Below are 26,874 nucleotides of genomic sequence, written 5' to 3'. Positions count from 1 at the left end.
GTATGTATAGACACTTCCTGCGGCCATTTTGAGAGGGACTGGGGGAAACGTGGCCCTTATTTCCACGCAGTTGCCTACTCTTGTGGGTCCTCATCCATACTGATCCAAAACAGCAAACTTAGCTAACAACCTTCGGCCAAGAGAGAACATTGGACAGCGTCTATTTTGTATGTGAGGTTTCCTTGGGCCACAAGAAGTGGACAGCTGTGGCTCTCCAGCTGCAGTCGGAGTGGAACTCCCAGCATCCCTGTACTAGCTGGGGCTGATGGGATTTACAGTCCACCAATCTCCAGAGGGCCACAGTTGCCCTGTTCTGCGTTACAAAATTCAAACGCAATCCTGTCATTTCCTCCCAAGAGAACATAGCTGACCCTCCCTGTCCTCCAGAAAGACCTACCACCTTTCAAATAAAGATGACAGGGAGTTCCATCATCCCCTTTGGCCATGCAGACTGGGGTTGATGGGGTTGTACTCCAATCACTGTATGTAATCTTAGTGGCAACCTCATATACCAGGGGTAGGCAACCCTTTTGAGCCGGGGGCCGGGTTGCTGTCCCTCAGACAACTGGGGGGCCGAAGCCAAAAAATAAATAATTAAATTTTTTTTTAAAAAAATAAATAAATAAACCGGGACAAATGTAGGACAAAATTTTCAAATGGAGGGCACTTTTTAAATAAAAAATGGAGGACACACGAAAAAATTTGCTCATTTTTTAAAAAATGTTAAGATAAATGCATGTTTCTGAGGCTTCTATAGACAATTGCCCCACTATGCCCCTCGCGCGAGACGTGGCCCAGCGGCAATCGGCGGCAGGACCAGGCTGGGGCCGGTCCCAAGGCCTCGCCGGGCCGCATCCGGCCTGCGGGCCGCAGGTTGCCTACCCCTGTCATATACAGTCAGCCCTCCTTATCCATGGATTTTTTTATCCGTGGATCCAAGCATCCACTGGTTGAAAACATTAAAAAAAAAAAGGTATACATTCCAAATAGCAAACTTTGATTCTCCACTTTATTCAAGGGACACCATCTCGCTCTGCCATTATATTTAATGGGACTTGAGCATCCACGGATTTTGTTATCCAAGGGTGGTCCTTAGCAGATAACAAGGACCCACTGTATATACTTATTATTATATATATATATATATATAGACACCTTTTCCCTCTTCTTCCTCTTTCCCATCCAGGTCTGTGCAGACTTTTGCGGACAAATCAAAGCAAGAAGCGCTTAAGAACGACCTGGTGGAGGCTTTGAAGAGAAAGCAGCAAAGTTAAAAACCGATTCTCCGTTGACGACGCTAACGCGACATGCCATGCGTTCATTAGATTTCCTTTTTTTTTGCCCCCTTAGAAAACATTTCCTCTCTCTCTTTCTGCCACCCTTCGCCCTGCCTGCCACCAAATGTTTTCTTTATCTCCGTCATGCCCCACATACGATATTCTTCCACTCACGACCGCTCACCTCCGACAAATAAAGCTGTATAAACTTTTTTGCAGTCTCTCGCGGCTTAATTCTGCTCCATCTTATAATGGAAGCCTTGCAGCATTTCTGTAGAAAGATCCATGGGGTCAATCGCGACCCTCTTTCCCCTTACATTTCCCTTTACATTGATACGCATAAAAACACCTGCCGGTCATTCTGTTTAATCTCTCCCTTCCCTCTACACCTCCTTTCCCTCTGCATTCTTTCCATCTTTTGTTACATTGGTGTAAAAAATGTAAAACAGGACAAAAAAAATAATATCCCCCTTTATTAAATACGGTGGTTTGCGGAAGAAGAAGCCCACAACAACCCTGGAATGATTGTTCGATGTATGTTTTTATGGGAGGGAGGCGGCAGGATGGGGAACAGGTGCGAATGGCGGCCGCCTCTCCGAAATTTGGCCGGATTGTTCTGCTTCTGAACCAGAACGAAGCGAAGCGCTTTCCCTCCCGCTTTTTTGATTTCTACGGAATGCAAAAGGAAAAAAGAAAAGACTGGTTGTTGTTTTAGTTTCATATTTTTCCCCTCTCGGTTGGTTGGTTGGCTGTTGTTTTTTCTCTCTCTCTTTTTTTAATTTGTAATGCTTAAAATTTGAATCTACATCTTATACTTGAGCCTCCATACTTAAAAAGGAAAAAAAATTAATAAATCACAAAAAACAGAAAGGCTTTATTATTATTATTTACTGGAAATCTGTTTTTGTATTTGCAGAATCACGGAAAGAGTCCTAAATCTCACTTGGATGCATCCAGGGATGATGTCTTTCTCATTCCAGCCTCCGCTTTCCTTATGATTTCATGCCCAAACCCATACATCTGTATTTTATAACAATATGCTGTGAATGGCTGGTCAGGCAGGCTTTATCAATTTTGCCCTTCTCTCTGTTCACAGATACTCAGGGATTCTGGAGGCAGCCGCTCTTTAACTTGCCTGTTGTATGTAAGGACACATGGCCATGAAAGGATCGGCTACGCTAGAACGGCCGCTTTCCCAGCTCAGTTTATTGCATTGCTCATAGTGCAGGTAGGCTTTTGCAACCTAGCAGCAAAAATCTCTCTCCTTCATTTTCCAATGCTGATGCTACTAAAAAAACTTCTAGCTAGGCAAAGAAAGAGGAAAGGGGCTGGGAAAGGTGTAAGATTTTGTTAAAAGGAGCTGGTTTACTAAGTTAGAATTGCTTAGATGGACCTAAATCCAGCTCTGAATCCTTCCCCTTTTCCCTGCCATGTGACTACAGGGTTGTCTCAAAATATAGACTTCCAGAGTCTATTTTAGGGTTCAAAGGAGCAATAATAATAATAATAATAATAATAATAATAAAAAATCTGCAATATTGACCATTAAAGTGGTGTTAAACCTTTACAGTATTAAAAAAGCAATGCAGATTCTCTTGTTAGTCCCCCAGCAGAGGTCTGAGTATGAGAATCTGTCCATAGCCAGATACTACTGTGTTCAGCCTTTTAATGCCAAACTATAAGGACTGGAAATGTGTAGTTTTTTAGGGTTAGGTCTAGAGAGATGGCCCCTGCTTTTCACAGAGGAAGCCTCTGGATTTCCAGAGAAGGATGGGAAGGACGCTTCCTTCCTTGAATCCCTGATGATCACAACTAGAAAGATGAATGGACAAAGAAAGATGGGGACATTGGCTGTCTTGGCATGCCCATAACTGTAGAAGTAAGGGAAGAAATCTATGTTGTAGTGGTTTCAGTGTATGACTACAAAGCTAGGAGATCAGGGTTCAAATCCCCACTCACCCCTGGAAACTCACTGGGAGGGCCTTGAGCAAGTCACACTCTCTCAGCCTTAGAGAAAGGCAATGGTGGCAAGCCTCTGCATAACACTGGCTAAGAAAATCTTAAGGTAGGGTTGCTGTAAAGCGTTGACTTGAAGGCATGTAACAACACAAGAGCCAGTTTGGTGTAGGGAGTATGGGACTCTAGGTCTTTGGGAGATCAGGGTTCAAATGCTGCTCAGCCACGGAAACACATTGGGTGACTTTGCACAAGTTACGCTCTCTCACCCTCGGAGGAAAGCAATGGCAAACTTCCTCTGAAGAAGTTTTGCTATGAAACCCTAGTGACAGGGTAACCATTAAGTTGAGAACAACTCAAAGAAACGCAACAGCAACTAGTTGAGCCTGAACAAGAAGAATCCAGCTTTAGTATCTGCAAAACCAGAAGTAATTTGAAATACATTAACATGAACAAGGCTCTGAGATGCTTAATTTTTTTAAAACGCAGAGAGATTACAGAGTGTAAAGATATTTAATGCCTTTAATTTTTCCTTCCCTTCTGATCCATATGTGTTGCTAAAATTCCCATTTAAAAAAGGAGAATGCCCGATGCAAACATAAACATGTTTATGCCTATCCCTTAACCTGATCTGTGAATGGAGGTTAAGGTGGTGCTGTGCCTGGTCACAACGTGTGGTGAATTCCCATTTTCCAGGACCAGTATTTGGAATTAATTCACATTTTTCCACATTTTGAAGGGGGTGCAAGGAAGTAACAGCGTTTGTCCATTTTGCACGTTCGGTTTGGCAAACTGCGTCTCCCAACCCCACCTTTCTGGGGACAATGCCCATCCATTTGGCGGCAGGGAGAGATGATTTGCAAATATTAATCTGTTCCGTGGAAAGAAACCATGTCGAACGTGTCTCCATTGTCTATTTCACTGTCCAAAATCAGGAGGTAGAAATCCCAGCTGGGAGAATTCCTCCAGCAAAGTGATCCAAGCATCCTGCAATGGTCAGTGTCTCCAATAGTCAATGGTCAAGTCCGGCCGCTTTCTAGAGGGTCATCTTGGGAACTGAGGAGTGCTTCTCTCTCTTCAAGCGGCACCAAAGTCTTCTTCCGATAAGCGAGGAATTGGAAAGATATCTGAATAGTGGCGTTAAGAACCATTTGCGTAACTGAAAGGGGAGCTGGAAACAAGAGGTGTGCCATGTTCTACCTCTGCACTGTTTGCTTAACAAAGAAATAATAGTACTGTTCCTCCAAGCAAAGGATACGACTATGTCGAGGGAGAGGACCCCCAAGCTGCCCACCAGCCAAGGCAGATGATGGATGACGTAGCTGCCCTCCGACTGCCCCGGGTTCGGGTTCTTCATTAAGACGCTGAGGCCGTACAGACTGTTTCCGAGCATCACCAGAGCAAAGAGGGAATAAGAGATCCCAGTGGTGGATTTCCTCTTGAACTGAAAGTTTGGGTGGAATGAAAGAAGGAAAGAAAAGGAAAGGAAAGGAGGGAAGAAGGGAAAGAAATGAAAGGTGGGAAGGAAAAAAGGAAGGGAATGAAAGAGAAGTAAAAAAGGAAGGGAAGGAGGGAAGAAAGGAAAGGAAAGACATGCTTATTGAGGACCAGAAACATGCACAAGACTTTCCAAATGCTATTTGCAATTCTAGGCTTTCTGATCCTAAAAGAGGGTTTCTGGAGAACGAGAAAAAGCACGGCCAGAAGACAGTAAGTTAGAACAACTTACATTGCACTGCTGCTCCTTAACCAAATGTCCTAGTCCTGTCTGTGTGTGGGTGCATCCACACTGTAGAAATAACCCAGTTTGACCCTGCTTTAAAAGGGATGTAGCACTATCCTATGGAATCTTGGGACTGAGTTTTACAAGGTCTTGCGTCGTCTTTGCCAAAGAAGGCTGCTGCCTCACAAACACTATGCATCCGACGATTCTGTAGGATGGAGCCAGGGCAGTGAAAGTGAGGTCAAACTGGATTGTTTCTACCGTGTAGATGCACCCTAGGCCTGTCTCACACACGCTCACTGTAAATCTTACGATGCAACCTGCGTTTTTCTTCATTCGGATGGAGCTGTGGAGAAGCAACGCTCCGTTTCAGAGCTTTAAAATGACAGCAAAACGAAGTCAGAGACACTTTTCCAATGTGGGATTTGTAGCATGCAAAGCAGGCCTGGGATAGAAGCCACCACCAATGCAGGCCCTGCTTTGCATACCCACCAAAAAAAAACCCCCACTTACGTTTGTATAGATTTGTGGGATTCGGGATGCCAAGTAAAGCACAGATGAAACCGAACCGATAACAAACCCCACTATTTCTTTTTTGGTGAAAGGCTGCAATAGAAGACACAAGGAGGTTAAGAAAGAGAGAGCAAAGAATGTACAGTATGTAGAATTGGGACACGGGGCAGAAAAGGATCACGGGGAAACGTCGCCACAAGGTAAGCAATCCCTAGCTGTAATCCTGCAACATAGATTTAATGCAAAGTTTATTGTTAATTCTTGATGGTTAACTTGTTGTTCCACACCTTGATCTATGGGGAGAGGCAGGCAAGAGTAGTAGCATTAGTAGTAGTAGTAGTAATATTGCTGGCTAAAAGCTTTTCTCAGCTCCCTGACCCTTCTTGCAATCACAGGAATAAAAGCAAAATAATGAACAAGGATTGGTGACGTTTCCCCTAAAAAGCAATTTTAGGAGGACTGTCACAAAAACGTTGCAGTGTTGTGGTGTGTCTGTGCCTATCCTCTTCCCATCTGGTTTTCAATTCTTCCTCCCATGCAAATAAATAAAGGGCATTTCATGACATTAAGACTATCCTTGGCCTTCCCAAGACATTTCAGAGTCACTCTTTCCTTTCGATTCTGGGTTATAAAATGCAAGGAATTTGCAAACTCTTGAGGTGGCCAATGATTCAATCTTAGGGTTTTCTTGACCACATTCAGGTTGAGATCCCTGATTGGCTTTGAAAAAGCCCAGGCAAGTCATACTCTCTCAGCCTCAGAGGAAGGCCAAGGCAAAAAATCCTGCCAAGAACAGCCCTACAATCGGGTTGCCGTAAGTCGGAGTTGACTTGAATGCACACAACAACATCACCATGAGGCTTAAACCCTTTTCAAAACCAGCTCATGCATTTTCCCAAAACGGAACTTGCCTCCCATCCGAGCGAATCTTCGGCAGAAGAGAGAAGCGTCCTCCCTCTGAACGCTGTTGGAGTCCCATCATCCACATTGAAGGCCGGTTGGCCCAGGAAGGGAGCAGCTGACACCGTGCCGAAGAGGATGAATGCAAAAATGGCATTGATAGAAGCAGAGGCTGACGAAGGAAAAGAGATGACAGAGAAATGGTTTGGGACATTAAATAATACAAGTGATTAATAGTAATAAGGATGTAACTTGAAAATCCAGATTGCATGCAGTTCTTGCATTGCAGCTTACCCCTCCTGTCCTGATTCTTTATCTTGTAGTAAACGTACAAGGATATCATGAGCAAATCTGCCAGGACATAATAGATAGCTGTGTATACCTTTGCAAGACAGAACAAAGGGGAGACAGTCACTGGCAGGGCTATAAAATTCTGCAACGGCACAAAGTCCTGCTAATAGGGATTCTGCAACAAGAATACAGAGTCCCATTATCCACATTCTGCACGAAGAATGCAGTTGTTAGATGCCAATCCCACGGCAAGAATACAGAATGCCAGTTCTGTGTCGAGAATACAGAATCCTATACGAATTCTGCGACAGGGATGCAGAATTATTGTGTCCTACCAAAACCCCATTCTGGGTTGTAGTCCATCCTGTCAAGGAGGTTGGTTCTTACCTGCAAAGGCAACTGGTCAGCTAAGAATGATCCAATGAGGTTTAAGGAGTCTCCTCCCAGCCAACCCAAGAGGAAATAGAGCGACAACGCCTGGTCCATGATCCCCGTTTTGCAAGCCAGGTAGAATTGGCTGTGGGAGAAGTCAGAGCGAAGCGGGGTTAGCAAAGCCTTTCCCTAAAAACTTTGCTTAAAGGAGAGTTGAATGCAATCTTAGGGTAACCAGTAGTTGTCCAGATGTTGGTAAACTATCAAACCTTGTCACTAGCCATGCTGGGGTAAGGATGATGGGAACTGGAGTGCAACAATATCTAGAAGGGACCTATGTTCCCCAGCACTTCAGGCCCATCTGGTTGCATCCGGAAGTAGTTCAGCCCTTCCCACAAGTTGCAAATGTGAAATATATATATTTCATCTTGCAACTTGCAGGAATTATATATATAGGACTGAGTTGCTAAAAGAGGAAGTCTCTTGTAAGGCTTGCCTTCCAGAGCCTTGATGGTTTTGGTTTCAGTTTTTCTATGATTTCCAATAAACTGCCTCCATTGAAAATACTGAGAGGATCCAGGAAGCCAGAAGGGTTCCTTATACCCAAAAAGACACCTGGAGAATTGCACTGACAAGAAAGTGTGCCAAACTTGGGCAAGAAATTATTTCATTTCCTTTCTGTGCCGTCTTTCTTCCCGAAAGGAACCCAAGGCGGCTCATTTGGCCCCATCTCTGTGTGCTTAGACCCATCTCCCAAGGAAATACGGCTCCAAATAGGGAAAAACAAAGCCTCCGACTTACGGAAATGAAGCCGCAGCAAAGCAGAGGATGGAAACGAGACCCAGCACCACGCTGGCGACGTCCCAGCCGTCTTGGGCGCATTCGTTGAAGATCTCCATGATCCACCGGGATCCATTGGGACAACCCAGGGAGGCGTTGCTCAGAGAGTTCATTTTGCAAGGTTTGAAGATGACCGATCCGGTTGGAGGTCACCAGGAACGTCCGAGGAAGGATTTGACCATGGCTGATTTGCAAAAGCTACTGAGAGGGGAAAAGGAAAAGAGAGACAGGTTGAGTCTCCCTTCTCCAAAATACTTGGCAGCTTCTGATTTGTATTACAGGATTTTTCACATCTTGGAATATTTGCATTGACACCAAGAGATATTTTGGAGATGGGACCCAAGTCTAAACACGAAATTCATTTCCGTTTCCTATATATCCAACCTGCTCTGAGTGTTGGACTATGACTCTGGAGATGGAGATTCGATTCCCGGCTAAGCTGTGAAACCCACTGGGTTGCTTTCAGCAAGTCACACTCTCTCAGCCTCAGGGGAAGGCAGTGGCAAACCTCTGAACAAATCTTGCCAAGAAAACCCCATGACAGGTCCCCCTTAGGTTCGCCCTAAGTCGGAAATGACTTGAAGGCACACAACTGTAACAACAACACCATACGTCATATACACATACATTGAAGGTCCCATTGAAGTTGCTTTCCTTGTGACCAAGTCATCAGACAGGGTTGTTATCCAAACTTATCAGCACTCTTGATGGGCTTAAGCTCAGCTTTTTAGGGATGTGGAAACCCATCGGAGCCCGGAGGGAACTTTGTCCTTTGCAAATCCCTCGCTCTGCGATTTCTGAGGATGTGTCATTGCAACACAAAGTCCCTTCCGGGGCGTTTTGGTTGTCTAAAGATGCTTTGGTTGTCTCCAGTTGGCCAAGAACTTGGTGGAAAACATAACACATGCATTAGTCATTTGGAACGGATGACAAGAACAACAACACACTCCAGGGTTGGTTCACCTGAGTGCACACAAAGGACAAAAACACAAAAACACACACAGTCGGCCCCCTGTGTCAGTGGGTTTTTTAAATCCACGGATTCAAGCATCCTTGGCTTGAAAATATTCACATATATTCACACATATATATATGGCCACCAATTTATAATGTCATTGTATTGAATGCAACCACGGATTTGGATATCCATGGGGGGGGGGGGGGTGTTCCTGGAACCATACCAAGGACCTGTAACAACAACAGCAGCAGCAACAACAACCCGACTGACTTATGGTGACCCTATACTGGGTTTTTCTTAGCCAGATTTGTTCAGAGGGGGTCTGCCTTCGTTTCCTTCTGTGGCTGAGAGAGTGTGCCTTGCCCAAGGCAACCCACAACATGAAAATGCGCTTTCTGGGTCAGGTTAACACAAGCGCCCACAAACGCCTCCACCTTTTCCTTGTTTCTGTAACCTTGCGTTTCAGCCCAGAAAATGGCCCCGAGGTACAATTTAAAAGCAATTGCAAGGAACAAAGAGTCTGGGCAGCACATGCCGTCTCTCCCTGTGCCACTTTAATGCCTTCTTTGCAGTGTGTTTTTTCACGGTGCCTCCATTTTAAAAGCCAAAAGGGCTTACAAATACAAACCAAATCCCAAACAGGCTTCAGTTCCATCTCCGTCGTTGTGTTTGTTGTTGTTGTCATGTGCCTTTCGGTCATTTCTGGCTTATGGTGACCCTAAGGAGAACCTATCATGGGGTTTTCTTGGCAAGGTTGTTTCAGAGGAGGTTTGCCATGGTTGTCCTCTGAGGCTGAGAGAGTGTGACTTACCCAATGAGTTTCCAATGGCTGAGCCAGGAGTCAAACCCAGGTCTCCAGAGTCGGAGTCCGATGCCAAAACCACTCCACTTAAGGACCCCTTTCGGAGGACAAGGAGAGGCCGGCAGGGGATTAGGGGTGTTGTAGTCCAACCAAGGTTGCTTCCTCAGAGTAGGCCTATTAAACCAACAGAGAGTATGAATTCAATTTAGGGCCAGGTTTTCCCCCTGCATTTCTCCCTTGAATTACATTTAGGATGAAATTAAATTGCAGGACTCTTTGCTTTCCAAATGAAAGGGGGAAAAAGGATCTAGGAAGCCCTCGCAATTCCCTTCCTGGGAAATGGATGATGGGTCTTGTAGTCTCAAGAAAAGGGCCACTTTCTCTTTAAAAACCCCAAGTGAGGAGTCAGCAAGGCAGGGAAACTGGAGGGATTCAATGGGTTTGGGTCCAGATGGAGACAATCAAGCATTCCCAGGGTTTTTGTGGCTGGAAAGAAAACAAAGGATCTTTTCAACCCCCCACAAAAACATCCCCAATTCCCCCCCCCCCCCCCATTCAGTTGCAACAGCTACCCTAATTTTTTCACCTTCAATGCAATCTTCCAATCCGGATCCACTCCTCCTCCTCCTCCTCCTCTGCAGTTGCCACCTTAATCCGGAGCCAGAGGGGTTTCGAACCGGCTCGCTTTCCAAGCCTTAAGCAAATAGGGATTTTCTGCCGGTCAGCTGATTGAGGGAGGGGCGAAAAGAGGACTCGCCCCGAGGAAAAGGCAGGGCTGCCGGGGGATTGTGGGAGTTGGAGTCCAGTCGGGGTTACTGTTGCAAACCTTCCTTCCTTCCTTCCTTCCTTCTCTCTTTCAACCCTGCTTTTTCCTTTCCTTTCTTTTCTCTTCCTTCCTTCCTTTTCTCTTCCCTCCCTCCCTCCCTCCCTCCCTCCCCTGTCTTTTCCTTTCATTTCCTTCCTTCCTTTTTTCCTGCTTTCTCTTCCTTTCCTTTTCCTTCCTCCTTTCCTTTACCTCCCTCCCTCCCTTTCTTTCCTTTTTCTTTCTTCCTTCCTCCCCTTTCTTTCCCTTTCCTTTCCTTTCCTTCCTTCTTTCTGCAGTGTAGATGCGCCCGTGGCAATTAAAATGGTCTCAAAACGCATGATTTCCTCAATAAATTGGATATTAATTAATAATTTAGATAGAGAAAGAAAATATAAGAATATAAGATTGTAAGGAATTTATTTGGAATAGAATAGAATAGATAACAGAAGAGATAATGCGAAATGTCTGGTGAAAAAATGTTTTTTGTTTGTTTATTTTATGTTAAATTAAAATTCAATAAAAATTATATACACACAAATGCATTGTTTCTGCAGTGTAGATGCACCCATGGCAGTTAAACTGGTCTCAAACTGCATTATTTCTACCGTCTAGATCAGTGATTTGTTACTCTTTGCTCACTGTTTTGTATGTATATATAGCCTAATGTATGTATATTTTTTATATGTCTAAGTTCATTTTTAAAAAGTGATTTGCAATCTTTGGTCCTCCAGGTGCTTTGGACTTCAACTCCCAGAATCCCACAGCAGTCAGGAATCCTGGGAGCTGAAGTCCAAAAGCATCTGGAGGAAACCTGTAGAAATGCATCCTCCTTCCTTATTATCCCTCAGGCCTCTTGGGCTGCTCTCAGAATCAAGCATTTTGAGACGGTCCCTTGGCTGGGCAATGAGAGGCGGAGAAGGCAGAGGCATTGACGCATGCGCAGAGCGTGAGGGTGAGGTTATTTAGTGTACTGGAGGAGCAGGTGCTTTGCCAGGAGTTGGTGAGTTCGAGCCCCGCTTGCAGCCAAGGCGAGTTGTTCAGTGACAGAAGTGGGATGGCAGCGCAGTGCGGACAGGGGGCCCGGGTGCGGACGGTGCTGGGGGCCATGGATTTCGGACGGAGGGCCAGCGAGGAGACCAGCGAGGCCATGCTCAAAGCTTTCCTGGCTCGTGGACATCGCGAGCTGGACACCGCGCATATTTACGCCAAGGGCGAGTCGGAGCGGATCCTGGGCGACCTCCTGGCCAAGGACCCCAAGACGGCAAGGAGCAGTGAGTCTGCACCCACAGGGCAACTGTCACCCAAAGCATGGGCAGAGTGCTGCCTTGCAGAGCATTGCATTCTATGCGCCAGAGCATGTGCAGGGTGCTCTTTTGCACCATTCTGAGCTTTAGAGCATGTGCAGAATGCTGCCTTGCAGAGCATTGCATTAATCGGTTCTTTAGAGCATGTGCCTTGCAGAGCTCTATGCTCCAGAGCCATGGTGGCAACCCTGTGGCACGCGTGCCTCCTCTGGCACGCGAAGACATCTCAGAGGGCACACTTGGTCTCTTAAAAAACCAAACCTGATGAAGAAGTAGTTAGTGCAGCTCTGAAAGCTTGCAACATGGATTTTGCGCATTCAGGGCGGCCCAATGAAATGCACCTTTTGGATACTATGAAACGCCTCCCAATGAAGAAGCCAGCGGGGCTTTGAAAGCTTGCAAGAGGTGTTTGGTGCATTTGGGTTGGCCCCATAAAGGTATCCCTGTCTTGCGGATATTGGACGCTATTGTCTTTTACTGTATGGCCAACATGGCAACCTCCGACTATAAGTTGTTCTTTGTCTGCCCTTGGAAGCGCTGATAAATCTGGTTAATGAACAACGAAGGCTTCACAGAGCCAGCCTTTGTTCTAGACACCTTTCCCTCTGATTGCTTTATTTGTATAACTTTCTAATCTTTTGCCTCCAAAAAGGAGGGAACAGGTTAATCCGCTTACAGGTGAAACCTCTCCAATCCGCGGTTCCAAAATCCGAAGGGCTCCAAAACTTGTTTTCATGGGTGGCTGAGAGAGTGCATCAAAATAATTGCAATTGCAAATAGAAGTGATGCGATAATACAGTACTTTGCATTCACAATAGACACAAAGCGCTCCCAGGATATATTACATTCTTTAAAAACATTGCAAATCCCAGGATGGTTCCCTAGCATGGAGCCATTGCAGTTAAAGCGGTGTCAAACTGGGTTATTTCTGCCATGCGGACACAGCTCTCGGGTTTCTGAAAAGACACATGAGGCCTGTTTAATGTTGGTTTCTGGTTTGGCTTTTTAAAATGTGTTGTTTGGGATTTTAAACCTTCCGTTTCGACCTGCTTCCCTCCAGTCACGGTGGCCACGAAGGCGAATCCGTTGGAGACCAACAACCTGAAAGCCGAGACCGTCCGCACGCAACTGGAGGCCTCTCTCAAAAGGCTGCAGATGAAGAGCGTGGATATTTTCTACCTCCACCTTCCTGACCATGGGACCCCCATAGAAGAGTCCTTGGCGGCTTGCAACCAGCTGCACAAAGAGGTATGGAAGCCGGGCGGTGGCTGAGGTTCCTTATTTGAGTCCATATGGACTTTGGGCTTGGATGCTATGGATGATAGACCTTCCAAGTCATCCACTGCCCAGCTCAGGTCTTGCAAAGTCAGGGCAGCCTCCGTGGCTTCCTTGACGGAGCCCATCCACCTTCTTTGCCTCCTTTCAAAGGACTAAAAACACAGAGAGATTTGTTTCTTGCAAGTGGCTCAGAGCAGGGAAATCCAAAGCAAAAGCATCCTTGGGTAGAGAGGGTCAAAGAAGGTTGGCCCTACCACCGAAAAGGCCCTGCTCTTGAGACTCAGAGGATGCTGGGGAAGGGGCCTCGGAGTCCCTTTTCAGGCATCTGGACAGCCATTTTGGAAACAATGCTCCCACTGATGGACCTTTGCAGGAACATAGGAGTAAGAATAATGAGACTTCTTTTTTACTTGTCTCCTTCCTTCCTTCCTTCCTTCCTTCCTTCCTTCCTTCCGTTCTCTCCTTCCCTCCTTCCTTCCTTCCTTCCTTCCTTCCTTCCTTCTTTCTTCCGTTCTCTCCTTCCTTCCTTCCTTCCTTCCTTCCTTCTTTTTATCTCTCCTTCATTCCTTCTCCAGGGGAAGTTTAAGGAACTGGGCCTCTCCAACTACTCTTCTTGGGAGGTAGCAGAAATCCGCACCCTTTGCAAAGCCAACGACTGGGTGCTGCCCACGGTTTACCAGGTGAGAGATGAGGGCAAACAAGGTGGGTCTGGGGAACAGTTGGGCTGCCTGAGCACATGAATTGCCATAAAAACCGCCATGAAAACTTCAGCTAAAGGGTCAGAAGCATCACCCAACAAAATTTGAAAATGTTCAAACTGTGTGTGGGGAGGAAGTGGAATTATATGTCCCCACATGCGTTTGCCCAAGTTTTAAAATCCTCTGAAGGAGACTTTCTCCCAGCCTTGCCACCATCGCAGGTGGGTTGGTGAGGACCTGGGAGAGAGCAGGGCCTTCTTGGTGGCTGCTCCCAATCGGTGGAACTCCCTTCCATGGGACATTTGGCTGGGTCCCCCTTTTCTCTTTGTTCCGTTCACTGCCTTTTTATTTGGGCTTTGCTTTATCAATTCCGTTGCAAAAAGAGCATGCCTTCCTTTGTAGCGAGCTTCACCCATTGAGTTTGGAACTGTTGCTACTGAAAAGGGGGAATCGAATGGTCCAGGCAGCCTTTTCTTCCTGGTCATTTGGCTACCTGGAGTGAGCAACTTCTCTGCTCAAAAGACTTACGTCTAACATTTATCCTCTTGTCTCATTATTAATATCATCATCATCATCATCATCATCATCATCATCATCATCATCATCATTAAGGGCATGTACAACGCGACCACGCGCCAAGTCGAGACGGAGCTCCTTCCCTGCCTGCGGCACTTTGGGATGCGATTCTACGCCTTCAACCCTTTGGCTGGTACAGTTTTGGGGCTCAGGGGAGAGGCTTGGGTTCAGGGACCCAAAGGTGAATCCGCACTGCGGAAACAAAGCTGCTTTGACACCACTGGCTTAGCATAGTCCTGTGGCATCCAAGGGATCTGTAGATTGCCATGAGTCAGAAATGTCTTGAAGGGGCATGATGACAACGACAACGTTGCATCTCCGCAGGGGGATTTCTGACCGGGAGGTACAAGTACGAAGACAAAGATTCGAACCAGCAACCAGATAGCCGTTTTTTTGGCGATCAGTGGGCCCAAGTATACATGGACAGGTGAGTCTCCAGGTGGAGGAAGAGGCTAGTATCTTGAACGTGATCAATATTTTTTGCTAATGTCGTACCCTGCCGAGCCTCAAGGGCAATGGCACCCAAGTCTAACCATTAAATTCATTGATGTTTCTTTGGCCACCGGAGGTAATTTTATACACACTATTTTAAATACTTAAAGTTTGGGTCCATTGAACGGTCTGGAAAGCAAAGGTGCCACTCTCTCAGCCACTTGTGCGGACAATTTTGGAGTATTTTGAGTTTTGGAATTTCGGTTAATAGAGGGGGATGGAGCCTCCAATGTCAGTGACAGTCTATCTCCAGATATGAGGATGGTGTCTCTTTGCTTAAACATGCCAGGTACTGGAAGAAGCACCACTTTGAAGGGCTGGCATTGGTGGAAGCCGCTCTCCGCGAAGCCTACGGTTCGAATCCTCCCAGCCTGACCTCCGCCGCCTTGCGCTGGATGTATCACCACTCAAAGCTGCAGGTAATCCTATGAGACCTCTGGCCAGCCGTAAGTAACTCCAAGCAGCCCCAGTCAGTTGCTGGGGATGATGGGAGTGGCATTCCACCCCTACTGGTGGAGGATTAGGTTCCCCTGGCGTCAAGAAAGGGTTTTGAGAACTGTGTACAAAATGCACCCTGGTGCTGCCAGGTGGATCCTTCCAGCCAGCTCTGTTGGGGATGATGGGCACTATCTCTGTTCCCTTTTGCACCAGGGAGACCGTGGGGATGCTGTGATCATTGGGGCTTCCAAACTGGAGCAGCTGCAAGAGAACCTCAAATGCTGCGAAGAGGGCCCTCTCCTCCCAGGGGTGGTCGAAGCCTTCCAGAAAGCCTGGCATCTCGCTGCCCACGACTGCGCAAACTATTTCCGCTGAGTGTGAATTGCGCATCCCATTGACTGGAAACAACATCTTCATGCTCTTATAGTGCCTCACCACCCTTTGCCTTAATCAAGGACCCTTTCTATCATGGCACTGCAACTCCCATCAGCCCTGGCTAGCCCAGCTGTCACGGCTCTCCTGTTTCTGCCTTAAATCGGGAACGTACTTTTTCCCCCTGAAAATTTTGTGACCCCCCTTCTATATCCACACTGCACATACAAACCAATTTCACACCACTTTTAAGCGTCGCGGCTCCATGTTGTGGGATTCAGGGAAGCATAGTTCCTTGTGGCACTAATGCTCTCCAGTAGAGAAGGCCGGATGTCTCCCGGAGCAACAAATCCCAGGATACCATCGCATTGAGCCAGGCCAGTTAAAGTGGTGTCAAAACTGGGTTATTTCTGCAGTGCGGATGCAACCAGGCTCTTCCCTTGCAAGGTGGTAGGTTTTCTCTTTGCAATCTGTCTGTTGCAGATGAAACCATATTCTTTCATATAGTATCCCCCATATATATATATATATATATATATATTCTTTATATTCATATATTTTTCATATAGTATCCTACAATAATGCCTAATAATGTCTAATATTTGTTTTTTTATTTAATCTTTATACAAATATATAACAACAAATTCAACACATGTCTTTGAAATCAGATTGGCGATTGATATAAAATCGGTCCCTCTCCCTCAGTTTCATTGTTGAATGACGAATTATGAAAATATAGTTCAATTGCACACCATGAAAACCAGTTGTTGTTGTTGTTGTTATCGTTATTGTTATCACCCCACTTCCCCCCAAAAAATTGGGACGCAAAGCGGCCCACAAATCGAACCACAATCCTATCACATACTGCCACGATCGGCAACCTCTCCCTATCAAGATTTGAAGATGCGGTATATATTTATTTACAACTCACAAACATTTTTGCATAGTAATAATAATAACAATAATAATGGAAGCCCAAGTGGCTTGAATGCAGGACCAGGACACTGGGAGACCAGGGTTCGAATCGCTGCCCGGCTGCGGAGACCCACAAGGTGACTTTGGGTGAGTCACGCTCTCTCAGCCTCGAAAGGCCTTAGGTACGTTTGCCTTAGAGTTGCCATGGATCGGATACAATTGGAAAGTGTGCAAGGACCACAAATGTTAATACACGCATCATCCCTCCATATTTGCGGCTTTGATATTTGCAGTTGTCATTATTCATGGATTTGATTCATAGGTTCTCTCTGGGCATATTTAGGTCCTCCAGTGCAACTCTATGGTCAACTTTAATCAACCCTAATTCCCAATGTTATTTTATGTATTTTTCAAAATAAATTTTATTGATTAAATTAAATAAACATACAAACATATAAACATTAAATTCTTATATTATTATTATTATTATTATTATTAAAAAACTATTTTATGCAGGATTTTATTTCTTGCTGGCATCCTCTCCTTGTAAAGAAAGGTGGGCTTTCCAGATGTTTTGCACTACAAGAAGTTACATTTTGGGGGACTATTTGGACTACTTGGACTTGCAGCATCTCCCCCAAAGCAGCTCTTTCTTTCTGGGGTGCATCTACAATGCAGAAATCAATGCAGTTTGGCACCACTTGAACTGCCCTGGCTCCTTGCTAGAGAAGAAGCCTGGGATTTGTAGTTTGGTGGCAGGAGACCTTGCAATAAATCTACAGATCCCAGGATGACATAGGGAAGCACTGAAGTCCCTTTAAAGTGGCTCAGGACTGCATCATTGCTGCAGTCTATAACAGATGCTGGCTGGGGATGATGGGAGCTGGAGTCCCAACACATCTTGGGTTTGCAAAGGAGCCAGGGTTGTTGTGGTTTTTGTTTCCCAGCTGTTTGTTGAGCCCAGAATTTAGAGACGGTCCCTTGGCTGCATGGACTTTGACAGCAGGGGGCTGAGCATGCGCAGAAGGAGGGGATGCATCTGCTTAATCTGAAGCCCAGTTGGAACCTTTGCACTTGCAGCTGGGCTCTTTGCTCCAGGCCTAGAGTTCGAGTCCCACCTGCAGCATTTGCACCCAGGTCCAGGATGGCAGGGCAAGGCAAGAAGGTGGGGACGGTGCTGGGGACCATGGAGTTTGGGAGGAGGGCCCCCCAAGAGGCCAGTGGGGCCCTGCTCAAGGCCTTCTTGGACCGAGGATACAAGGAGCTGGACACTGCCTACATGTACGCCGGAGGGGAGTCCGAGAGGATCCTGGGAGCCCTCCTGTCCGGGGAGGACAAGGCCGGTGAGTCCTAGCTCCAGGACATGCTTTGGAGCATTGCATTGATCTCCGCCTCAGAGCATGTGCAGAGGGCTGTTTTTGCAGAGCATTGCATTACTCTGTGCCTTAAAGCATGGGCAGAGGGCTGTCTTGCAGAGCGTTTTTAGAGCATGTGCAGATGGCTGTTTTTGCTGAGCATTGCATTAATCTGTGCTTTAGAGCATGTGCAGAGTGCTGTTTTTGCAGAGCATTGCATAGTCCTGTGCTTTAGAGCATATGCAGAGTACTGTTTTTGCAGAGCATTTTTAGAGCATGGGCAGAGTGCTGCCTTGCAGAGCACTGCAGGGCCCTGTGCTTTAGAGCATGTGTAAAGGGCTGTTTTGCAGAGCATTGCAGGGCCCTCTGCTTTAGAGCATGTGCAGAGTGCTCTTTTGCAGAGCATTGCAGGGCCCTGTGCTTTAGAGCATGTGCAGAGTGCTCTTTTGCAGAGCATTGCAAGGCCCTGTGCCTTTAGAGCATGGGCAGAGTGCGCTGCTTTGCAGCATGGGCATAGTGCTAGAGCAGTGGTCCCCAAACTGTGCCCTTTAAGATATTTTGTACTTCAGGTCCCAGAAGCCTCAGCCAATAGAATGGGATTCTGGCAGCTGAAGCCCAAAATCCCCTTAAAAAGCACCATTTGGGGCCCACCATTGCAGAACCCTGTGCTTTATAGCATGGGCATAATACTGTGCTTTGAAGCATGTGCGGAGTTCTCCACTGCAGAGCAGCTGGAGAGCTATGTGCCTGAGAGCATGGCAGAGGCCTGAGCTCCGGTGCATTTGCAGAGGGCTGTTTTGTAGAGCATGGACAGAGTGCTGTGCTCCAGAGCATGCACAGAGGCCTGTTTTTCCATAGTATGTGCAGAGTTCTGTGCCCCACAGCATTGCAGTGTTTTGTGCTTTAGAGCATGTGCAGATAATAATAGTAGGATTTTGCAAATGCACAATTCAACTTTAATTTAATTAATGTAATTTTGACTCCTCCTTCCCGCAGTCAAAGTGGCCACGAAGGCAAATCCATGGGACGGGAAAACCCTGAAGGCCGAGAGCGTTTGCTCCCAAATGGAGGCCTCCCTGAAAAGGTTGCAGATGGAGAGCGTGGACCTTTTCTACCTCCATGCTCCGGACCATGAAACCCCCGTGGAAGAAACCCTGGCGGCCTGTGACCAGCTCCACAAAAAGGTACGGAAATGCGGGTCATGGCGAGGATGCCCTTGGCGAGCAAAAGGAGCCCGGAGGAAGCGGTCTTTTTGTTTGATTTACCTCTTTAACATCTGCACGTCTGCAAGTTACATCTTCATAAATGCACTTGACAGTGTGGCGCAGTGGTCTGAGTGTCAGACAGCGACTCCAGAGATGGCGGTTCGATTCCCTCTCATCCATGGAAACCCACTGGGTGAGCTTGCCAAGAAAACGCCGTCGCCTTAGGGTCACCATAAGTCAGAAACAAAGGCACACAACATACACAAGCGCACTTTGGTCCATAGTGTCTATATCAAGGAAAGGGCTGCTGTTATGTGGCTATGGAAGAGAGCCAGTGAAGTGACCGATCCATGTTGGTCTCAGCAACTAAATGCATTTTTATGCCTTCCTTCCTTCCTTCCTTCCTTCCTTCCTTCCTTCCTTCCTTCCTTCCTTCCTTCTTTTCTTTCTTCCCTAATTTTCATCTTTCCTTCCATCCATCCATCTTCCTTCCTTCCCTCCCTCTTTCTTTGTTCATCCATCCATCAGTCTGTCCTCCCTTGCCCTTTCCCTTCCTTCCTTTTTCCTCTCTCTCCTTCCTTTTTGTCCTCCCTTTCCCCCTTCCTTCTTTCCTTTCTCTCTCTCCCCCTTCTTTTCCTTCCTTCCTTCCTTCCTTCCTTCCTTCCTTCCTTCCTTCCTTCTTGTCTTCTTTTTTCTCTCCCTTCCTTCTCTTCCTTTTTTCCTTCCTTCCTTTTTCTTTCTTTCCTTCTCTCTCTCTCTCTCTCTCTCTCCCTCCCTCCTTTCCTGCCCTTTCTTATTTTAATCTCTCCTTCCCTTCTTCTCCAGGGAAAATTTAAAGAGCTGGGTCTCTCCAACTATGCCTCTTGGGAAGTGGCCAAAATCTACTCTCTCTGCAAAGCCAACCGCTGGGTGCTGCCCACAGTCTACCAGGTGAGAGTCTCAGTGGGTAACCAAGGTGGGTCCTGGGGTCTGCCAAATATTATGCAGGATGTGAAACAGATATGGAAGTGGCCAGAAGAGCAGTCCAGGGCGCACTGGTCAGTTGGCAATGTGGCCCAAGCAGCTTCTCCATTTAGCAGATTCCTTTCCAGACTTTTTCCTCCCACTTCTTTTTGTCTTTTGAAGGGCATGTACAATGCAACAACGCGCCAGATTGAGACCGAACTCCTGCCCTGCCTCAGGCATTTTGGGATCCGGTTCTATGCCTACAATCCCCTGGCAGGTATGGCGGCCTTGGGTTGGGGGAGATTTTGGGGAACGGGAGAGACCTTTGGACTTGGTCGTGGAGCCAAACACTAGCAGATACTGGCTGTATGTGCACTGCAGAAATAATCCAGTTTGATACCACTTTAACTCTTGCGGCTCAATGCTGTGGAATTTGGGGAATTGTAGCTTTGTGAGACATGGAGCCTTCCTTGCCAGAGAGCTCCAGTGCCACAACAGACTACAAACCCTAAAATTCCCTAGCATTGATCCATGGCAGTTACAGCCCCCTGTAATTCATTTAGCCTATAATCTCCATTTTGCAATGGTTCCTACTCTAGGCATCATGTCTGCCAAACCTGGCATAACATTTGCCTTCCCTTTCCTCCAGTTCTGCAAAACTCAAAGGTTGGCACATTTTTTGGGTGGTATTTTAATTGTGGCTCCTAATAAAAGGATTGCGTAATTGTGGATTAAAAAACATGGACCAATATGGCTACCTTTGTGTGTAATTTAAAATTATTCTTATTTACGCCAAGTTGCAAGATGCGAGTTCCTAGTTGTAACGCGTTAACTCCATCCCTGCAGGAGGACTTTTGACGGGGAAGTACAAGTACGAAGATAAAGACTCGAGCCAGCAGCCGAGCGGCAGGTTTTTCGGCAACGACTGGGCCAAAACCTACCGGGACAGGTGGGTCCGCAGGGGGCAGAAGAGGCTAGCGTCCTGAATGGGAGAATGTGGGATTGCGAATGTGGGTCGAAAAGAGGGGCTAGTGCCTTGGAGGTGGGCAAGAAAGGAAGCTGAAATGCTGATTGTGGAAGAGCTTTGAAGGCAGGGATGAGAGAGTGGAATAGTCATGTTGGGCAGAGAGCCAAAGAGGCTAGCATCTCAGATGCAGGAGTGAGAAAGTGAAGCCCAGGTGGATGGCGGAAGAAGCTTGTGTCTCGAATGCAGGAGTGAAATGAAATGGAGCCTCCAGGTGCAGAGGCAGTCTTATCTTTGAGTACAAGGATTGTCCAAGGTTCCTTCTTTCGACACTCCAGGTATTGGAAGAAGCACCATTTCGAAGGCGTCGCCCTGGTGGAAGGCGCTCTCCGCGAGGCATACGGTTCGAATCCTCCCAGCCTGACCTCGGCCGCCCTGCGCTGGATGTATCATCACTCAAAGCTGCAGGTAACCAACCCTGCGAGGCGGGTCGGTTGGGAGTGTGCAAATAGCCTTTCACGGTGCCAGTTTGGCTTTTAATTTTACTGTCTGGGTTACAACAAGGGACCCTATTGCATGGGGTTAAAACCCCGGCTTACCTTTCCCAAATTCAATCCTAATTCAGTCCTGCCAAATTAGGGCTGAGTTTGGGAAAGGGAAACCGGGGTTTTAACCCCATGCGATAGGGTCAAGGTAATGTAAATGTCAGACACACACTCTCCAGATCCTGTTGGACTGTAGCGCCTAGCATTCCTTGTCATCGGCTTGGCTGCACAAGGCTGTTGCAAGTTCTGGACCAGGAATGTCTGGCATCAAGAAAGGGTTTTGAGAACTGTACAAACAGCACCCTGGATCTTTCCAGCCGGCTCTGTTGGGGATGATGGGCTCTATCTGCGTCTGTTCCCTTTTGCACCAGGGAGACCGTGGGGATGCTGTGATCATTGGGATTTCCAACATGGAGCAGCTGCAACAGAACCTCCAATATTGCGAAGAGGGCCCTCTCCTCCCAGGGGTTGTCGAAGCCTTCCAGAAAGCATGGCACCTCACGGCCCACGATTGTCCAAACTATTTCCGCTGAAGGCGAGCGGGAACCAGAGTGCAAACTGCGCATCCCATGAGCTGGAGGTCCCTTCTGGAGAGCATCACTTCCCAACATCCACTCCTCTTGCTGCTGAAAGGTTCCCTCTCCCCCAACCTCTTCCTTTTCTGAGTCCTCACCACCTTTGCCTTAAAATGGGGATGGACAACATGCACTGTTTTGTATTGTTGGACTGCACCTCCTATCAGCCCCAACTAGCACAGGTGGCACTGAGGGACGATGGAAGGTGGAGTCTTAACAGCAGCCAAAGCAACGCATGTGCTCTGTCCTTGCCTTAAATCAAGAGAGCACCTTTTGTCCTGCACAGTTTTTGCAATGGTTTCCCCTTCCATTTGCAAGTTTGGTCTTTTCTCCTTTCAGAACTATTTACTCTTGTCTCACATTCCTAATTTACTAACAAATAGGGAGAGATTAAATTGGATTATAGATGATAGAAAGTGATATTTTTTGTTGCTATTTAAATGACTCAATCGTTCAACACAAAATCCTTCTGTTTGTAGAATAAGGACCCAGAATAAAACAATTTCTCAAACAAGATGGCTTTATTTTGGAAAATAGTGCTGTCACATGTTTCTTTTTGACAATCTCTCGAACCCAAGTTGGTCGGGGAACTGAGTCTATCAGGGTCCCGGAATCAAATCTTTCAAGCTGAAAAGGCCAGGGACTCTTGTACGCAAGGTTTGCGCCGCGTACTACTGTCCCTATATGCCCTCCCAGTTTGGATACCTGCAAAGTGGTTCTTAACCAGTGAGACACCAAGAGAGTTTATAAGCATTTCCGATACATCTGTATATATTTATAAAAATCTATCCTCTCATCCTCTGATAAACAAAGTCCTTCGGTGAGTAGCTCAGTCCTGCATTCACACAGAAGGGGAGATCGGCCTCTTTCGCAGGTCACCCGTTTTGGGATCTGACAGTCCTCTGTTTCTCTCCTTAAGTTAATCACCCTCTTCCTCCTCATCCAAGTCGTCTTTGTCCTCCTCCATCCCTTCCACGTCTTTTTCATCATCTTCCACTAGCAGCTCAAATTCTCCCGTCTCGGCGTGCCACACGCTCCGGATCGTCACCTTGAAGTCCGCCATCATGTAGCCAAAGAGTTTCTGAAACCAAGGAGAAAGGGACTGTAACACCCAGCGTCCTCCAATCCAACCCCCGTTCTGCCATGCAGGAAGGCACCATCCAAGCCCCCCCTGGGGCACATGGCCATCCAGCTTCTTGTTTAAAAACCTCCAAAGAAGGAGACTCCACCACTCTCCAAAACCCTTCAAATGGGGTGTGTTTAAGCCAAGAGACACTGTCCTCGTATTCGGAGTCAGACTGTGACTGCCCCTGGAGGCTCCATTCCTCTCTCACTGAGAAGAAACATCACCTCCATGCTTTCTCATCCATTCATGGCTATGCCTTTTCCTTTCCCTCCAAAGGGATGCTGCAGCAGACTCCATTGGAGATGCTAGTCCAGTGATGGCGAACCTATGGCACGCGTGCCAGAGGTGGCACTCCGATCCCTCTCTGTGGGCACACATGCTGTTGCCCTAGCACAGAGTTTGCCAGAGTTTCTTACTAGAAAGCCAGAGGGATGTGGCACTTTGCAATAAATAAGCGGGGTCTTGGTTGCAATTTGGGCACTCAGTCTGTAAAAGGTTCACCATCACTGTGCTAGTCTTTCCAGCCACCTGCCTAACCTTAATAGTCTCTTTTCTGTGACTTGTAGTAGAGATGCTAGCCTCTTCACCTAGCCTTAGTAGTGCATTTTTCCATTCCTTAAGAGTTGGAAGGGGACACCCAGGGGTCCTCCATTCCAATCCCATCCTGCCATTCAGGGACACAGAACCTGACAGATCCAGTATCTTCACCATCCTTCCAGTGCCGAAGTTGCTTGAAAATTCCATCTAGACAGAGGACAGAGACCCTACAGAACAGATCCCTGTAGAACAAGGCAGCCCCAAATGCTGGGATTTACAAGGCTAAGGGTCCAGAGGGATGCCTCCAGGAAAACCCAAGCACAACTACAATGTTTTACTGGCTACTCACTAGGATGCGAGCCTGTTCGGGGGTCAGGACGTCCCCTTCTTTGCACACTTCGTGATCGGCGATCAGCGTGACCACTCCTGTGGGAAGGAATAAGATAAGGAAGCGGATCTTTCAAACATGGACACTTGTGCCTCCACCCCAGGGAGGGCACCCACCTTTTTTCAGTGCCGTCGGGAGTCCAAGCTGCCGCAACTGAGGCTCCATGGAGTGGGGAAAGTGTTCCAGGGCCCCCTTGTCCAAGCTGACGGTGAACATGGCTTTGTTTCCGGCTCGGGCAAAGTCGGACTCTTTGAAACGGGAGAACCAGCTGCGGAGGAAAGGAAGCGACGGGTTTCAAAAAGCTGTGTTACTCACATAATACTCAGTGAGGGGTGGACTCCTTGCCATCCTCCTGATGCACTGCAACGTCTAGCAGAGCCAGGGACAAGGATGATGAGAAGGGCAGTCCAACACCCAGAGGCCTGCTCCTGCTCATATGCTGATCACCAACTCATAGTATCCGAGTTGGAAGGGACCACAAGGGCCATCTACTCCATCCCCTTGCCATGCAGGAAGACACAACTGAAGCACTTTCCAAAGACTCCCATGCAATCTTTGTTTAAAGATGGAGAGTCCACCACCGCTTTTATGCGCCAAGCACTGACTATTATATGTGAAGTTTATGCTGCGGAATAGCACTGGACTCTCCCTCTGCCGTCTTACAAGGCAATGTGCTAGATCCACTACTTGATGTATTTTGACCACGTCTGCCTCTCAAACACCAAGTACTGGGGATGATAGAAAGAACAGCACTGTCGCTCTGTTTGTTTCCCATTGGGACACATCAGAACCATTTTGAGGCTTGAACCGAGGATTTAGATGCCACTTGCGCCTTGGTGGCCAAAGTGGCAACCGGAGACACTTACTCAATGACTTCTTCTTTGGTGCGGTTTGTGAAGAGGAGGCCCACCTCGCCCCGCAGATGCTTGCTAATCTGGAAAAGAAAGACAGAAAGAGAGATGGACGTTGTATCTTAGATACTCTAATTTCCTTCTCAACAGATATGGAAGCCACAGGAGAAGAGGTCCACCATTACAGCAGCCTGGTGCCATCTTAAGTGCCCCAGTTCCAGCCTATGGCATCCTGGGATCTGTAGTTTAGGGAGAGGCTTAGGATTCGCCGCTCAACAGTCCTAGTACTGTAAACGAAGGAGACCTTAGTAATGCTTTCTAACAGAGAAGTTGAAATGTCTTACCAGAACGACCATTGGAAAGGACAGATAACCCTGAGGCCTCACCTGGTGTATGTTATCTTTGTATTCATCCGTCGGACTGCGTCCCAACGCCACCGTCATCACTTTGTTTTTCCCAAAGAATATCCTGGAGCAGGAGGAACAAGAAACAACGACGGACGTTAAGGAGGAAAAGACCTACGTTTCCCAGTCTTTGCAAACAGGTTTTTAGGGCGATAAAAGGATGCAGCCAAAGAGGGAGACGAAGGAGCAGCAACGTTGGATGGAGAAGCATGACCTGAAAGGGTTGTTGTGAGAATCAAGTCGGAAGGAAGAGAATCAAAGGGCTCTTTCCAACCTGCTGTGCTTCCAGGCGTTGCGCACATCCTTGAGTTTGTTGTTCCTCATGTTGGCGACGGAGAAGATGAAGAGGCGCTTGTAGGTGTCCACGCATTTCCGTAACTAAAGGCAAAGGATTCGGAACATCGGAATGAAATGGGGCATAGTCAAAAGTTGAGACCATGGCAGGCTTCCTATGAGTAAGCTATGAGAATGAGTGCGTTGTAGTGCTTTGAGTGTCGGAACAGGGTTCGAATCTCTGCTCAGTCGTGGAAACCCACCCAGGCAGCGGTCCTCAACCTTTGGACTCCGATTCCCAGAAGCCCCAGCCAGGATGCTCACTGTTCAGGAATTCTGGGAGTTGAAGTCTCAACAAAACCCAGAGGACCGAAGGTTGAGAGCCGCTGCACTAAGGGCAAGTCTGGTCTGCAGAAATAACCCAGTTTGAGACCGCTTTAGCTGCCCCTGGGTCAGTGCTAGGGAATGCTGGGAAATGTAGTTTTGTGAGGCATTGAGCCTTCTCTATCAGAGCCCTGGTGCCATGATAAACTACAACTCCCAGGATTCCCTAGCATTGAGCCATTAAAGCAGTCTCAAACTGGGTTGTTTCTGCAGCTTGTTTCGGACCTAAGAGAGTCAATCCAAAGGCATAGATAGATAGATAGATAGATAGCACCCGTACTAAGAGCTCTTACCTCTTCTATCAGGTTCTGTTTCACTTGCAGACCTTTCTTGCTGGTTTTTGTTAAGGAAACTAAGAGAAAGAGAAGCAAATGAGATATTATTATTATTATTATCATTATTAATTTGAATCCCAGATAGAGAGCCTTTTCAGGTTCAGATGCAACACAGGAAGGGATCTGAGGCAGTATGACCCAATGGTTGGAGCATTGGTTTTTATGGCTCTGGAGACCTGGGTTCAAATCCTGGCTCCTTGTGCCAAAGTCACACTCTCTCAGCCTCAGGAGAAGCCTCGCCAGGAGGGCTACAGCCGCAGAGCACTCACCTTTCTTGTCTCGCTTCGATTTCGGCATTTCGACCCGCAAACACGTTTTTGGGGCCGACGGGAAGGATTTAGGAGGCTATCCAAGTGCCTTAATCGGCCTTTGGGAGGCCGGGCTGTGATCACTTCCGCCTGAGGACCTCTATACGGGCTCTCTACCAATCATAGCTCTATGAGGCGGGGTTAGACGGTCAAGCCGGCTCTCCTATTG

At 47.2% G+C, this 26,874-nt stretch overlaps 5 protein-coding genes across 8 annotated transcripts in view; 3 read left to right on the top strand and 2 right to left on the bottom strand.

Moving 5' to 3' along the window:
- The window catches only part of LOC149307619 (F-actin-capping protein subunit beta isoforms 1 and 2), a 45,497-nt gene extending 43,350 nt beyond the window's left edge, over positions 1 to 2,147 (top strand). Inside the window, exon 9 of one of the 2 annotated variants that reach the window (XM_089534111.1) lies at positions 1,187 to 2,147. In XM_089534111.1, the coding sequence (XP_089390237.1) occupies positions 1,187 to 1,274 (88 nt within the window). In that variant the 3' untranslated portion in view covers positions 1,275 to 2,147. The remainder of the gene's footprint in view (positions 1 to 1,186) is intronic. The other variant, XM_089534110.1, reaches the window with a different exon arrangement.
- A 1,547-nt stretch (positions 2,148 to 3,694) lies between these two features.
- LOC149307618 (lysosomal amino acid transporter 1 homolog) lies at positions 3,695 to 10,349 on the bottom strand. Of its 3 annotated transcripts, XM_089534107.1 has the most exons (9): positions 10,219 to 10,349; positions 9,642 to 9,806; positions 7,834 to 8,073; positions 7,048 to 7,177; positions 6,664 to 6,751; positions 6,381 to 6,541; positions 5,470 to 5,562; positions 4,492 to 4,677; positions 3,695 to 4,360 (listed from the first exon to the last, which is right to left on the bottom strand). In XM_089534107.1, exons 3-9 carry the CDS (start codon positions 7,983 to 7,985, stop codon positions 4,253 to 4,255), a joined length of 918 nt encoding a protein of 305 aa, XP_089390233.1. In that variant the 5' UTR covers positions 7,986 to 8,073; positions 9,642 to 9,806; positions 10,219 to 10,349; the 3' UTR covers positions 3,695 to 4,252. The 3 variants fall into 3 exon arrangements, with proteins under 3 accessions (XP_089390233.1, XP_089390234.1, XP_089390235.1); XM_089534108.1 differs by lacking the exon at positions 9,642 to 9,806; XM_089534109.1 differs by lacking the exons at positions 9,642 to 9,806; positions 10,219 to 10,349 and adding an exon at positions 8,500 to 8,690.
- Positions 10,350 to 11,422: 1,073 nt separating this feature from the next.
- Positions 11,423 to 16,355, top strand: LOC149307617 (aflatoxin B1 aldehyde reductase member 4-like). Its single transcript, XM_089534106.1, has 7 exons — positions 11,423 to 11,708; positions 12,802 to 12,989; positions 13,595 to 13,699; positions 14,330 to 14,426; positions 14,618 to 14,720; positions 15,075 to 15,204; positions 15,437 to 16,355. The coding sequence occupies exons 1-7, from the start codon at positions 11,492 to 11,494 to the stop codon at positions 15,596 to 15,598; spliced, it is 1,002 nt and encodes a 333-aa protein (XP_089390232.1). The 5' UTR covers positions 11,423 to 11,491; the 3' UTR covers positions 15,599 to 16,355.
- Positions 16,356 to 17,423: 1,068 nt separating this feature from the next.
- LOC149307616 (aflatoxin B1 aldehyde reductase member 4-like) lies at positions 17,424 to 22,613 on the top strand. The gene is made up of 7 exons (XM_089534103.1): positions 17,424 to 17,853; positions 18,862 to 19,049; positions 19,896 to 20,000; positions 20,196 to 20,292; positions 20,862 to 20,964; positions 21,318 to 21,447; positions 21,896 to 22,613. The coding sequence occupies exons 1-7, from the start codon at positions 17,544 to 17,546 to the stop codon at positions 22,055 to 22,057; spliced, it is 1,095 nt and encodes a 364-aa protein (XP_089390229.1). The 5' UTR covers positions 17,424 to 17,543; the 3' UTR covers positions 22,058 to 22,613.
- Positions 22,602 to 26,780, bottom strand: LOC149307615 (mRNA turnover protein 4 homolog). Its single transcript, XM_089534104.1, has 8 exons — positions 26,667 to 26,780; positions 26,356 to 26,414; positions 25,680 to 25,783; positions 25,388 to 25,469; positions 25,017 to 25,084; positions 24,267 to 24,418; positions 24,112 to 24,188; positions 22,602 to 23,180 (listed from the first exon to the last, which is right to left on the bottom strand). Exons 1-8 carry the CDS (start codon positions 26,692 to 26,694, stop codon positions 23,019 to 23,021), a joined length of 732 nt encoding a protein of 243 aa, XP_089390230.1. The 5' UTR covers positions 26,695 to 26,780; the 3' UTR covers positions 22,602 to 23,018.
- Between the last annotated feature and the right edge of the window lie 94 nt (positions 26,781 to 26,874).

The sequence above is a fragment of the Sceloporus occidentalis genome, unplaced genomic scaffold (assembly GCF_023333645.1).
Source record: "Sceloporus occidentalis isolate IW3139 unplaced genomic scaffold, rSceOcc1.0.p SCAF_8, whole genome shotgun sequence".
Lineage (NCBI taxonomy): Eukaryota > Metazoa > Chordata > Lepidosauria > Squamata > Phrynosomatidae > Sceloporus > Sceloporus occidentalis.
This window is presented reverse-complemented; position numbering and strand designations above follow the sequence as displayed.

Bases quoted from the DNA above. Each gene is read 5' to 3' on its own strand.
- LOC149307618 (XM_089534107.1), bottom strand. From the start codon at position 7,985: ATGAACTCTCTGAGCAACGCCTCCCTGGGTTGTCCCAATGGATCCCGG. The intron at 6,752-7,047 runs GTAAGAACCAAC...TGTCTTGCAAAG, and splicing joins CTGACCAGTTGCCTTTGCAG to GTATACACAGCTATCTATTA. The intron at 4,678-5,469 runs GTAAGTGGGGGT...CCAAACTTTCAG, and splicing joins TCCCACAAATCTATACAAAC to TTCAAGAGGAAATCCACCAC.
- LOC149307617 (XM_089534106.1), top strand. From the start codon at position 11,492: ATGGCAGCGCAGTGCGGACAGGGGGCCCGGGTGCGGACGGTGCTGGGG. The intron at 12,990-13,594 runs GTATGGAAGCCG...TTCCTTCTCCAG, and splicing joins GCAACCAGCTGCACAAAGAG to GGGAAGTTTAAGGAACTGGG. The intron at 14,427-14,617 runs GTACAGTTTTGG...GCATCTCCGCAG, and splicing joins CGCCTTCAACCCTTTGGCTG to GGGGATTTCTGACCGGGAGG.
- LOC149307615 (XM_089534104.1), bottom strand. From the start codon at position 26,694: ATGCCGAAATCGAAGCGAGACAAGAAAG. The intron at 25,470-25,679 runs GTTGGAAAGAGC...CTCCTGCTCCAG, and splicing joins AACGCCTGGAAGCACAGCAG to GATATTCTTTGGGAAAAACA. The intron at 25,085-25,387 runs GTGAGGCCTCAG...TTTCTTTTCCAG, and splicing joins ACAAAGATAACATACACCAG to ATTAGCAAGCATCTGCGGGG.
- LOC149307616 (XM_089534103.1), top strand. From the start codon at position 17,544: ATGCATCTGCTTAATCTGAAGCCCAGTTGGAACCTTTGCACTTGCAGC. The intron at 17,854-18,861 runs GTGAGTCCTAGC...TCCTTCCCGCAG, and splicing joins GTCCGGGGAGGACAAGGCCG to TCAAAGTGGCCACGAAGGCA. The intron at 21,448-21,895 runs GTAACCAACCCT...CTTTTGCACCAG, and splicing joins ATCATCACTCAAAGCTGCAG to GGAGACCGTGGGGATGCTGT.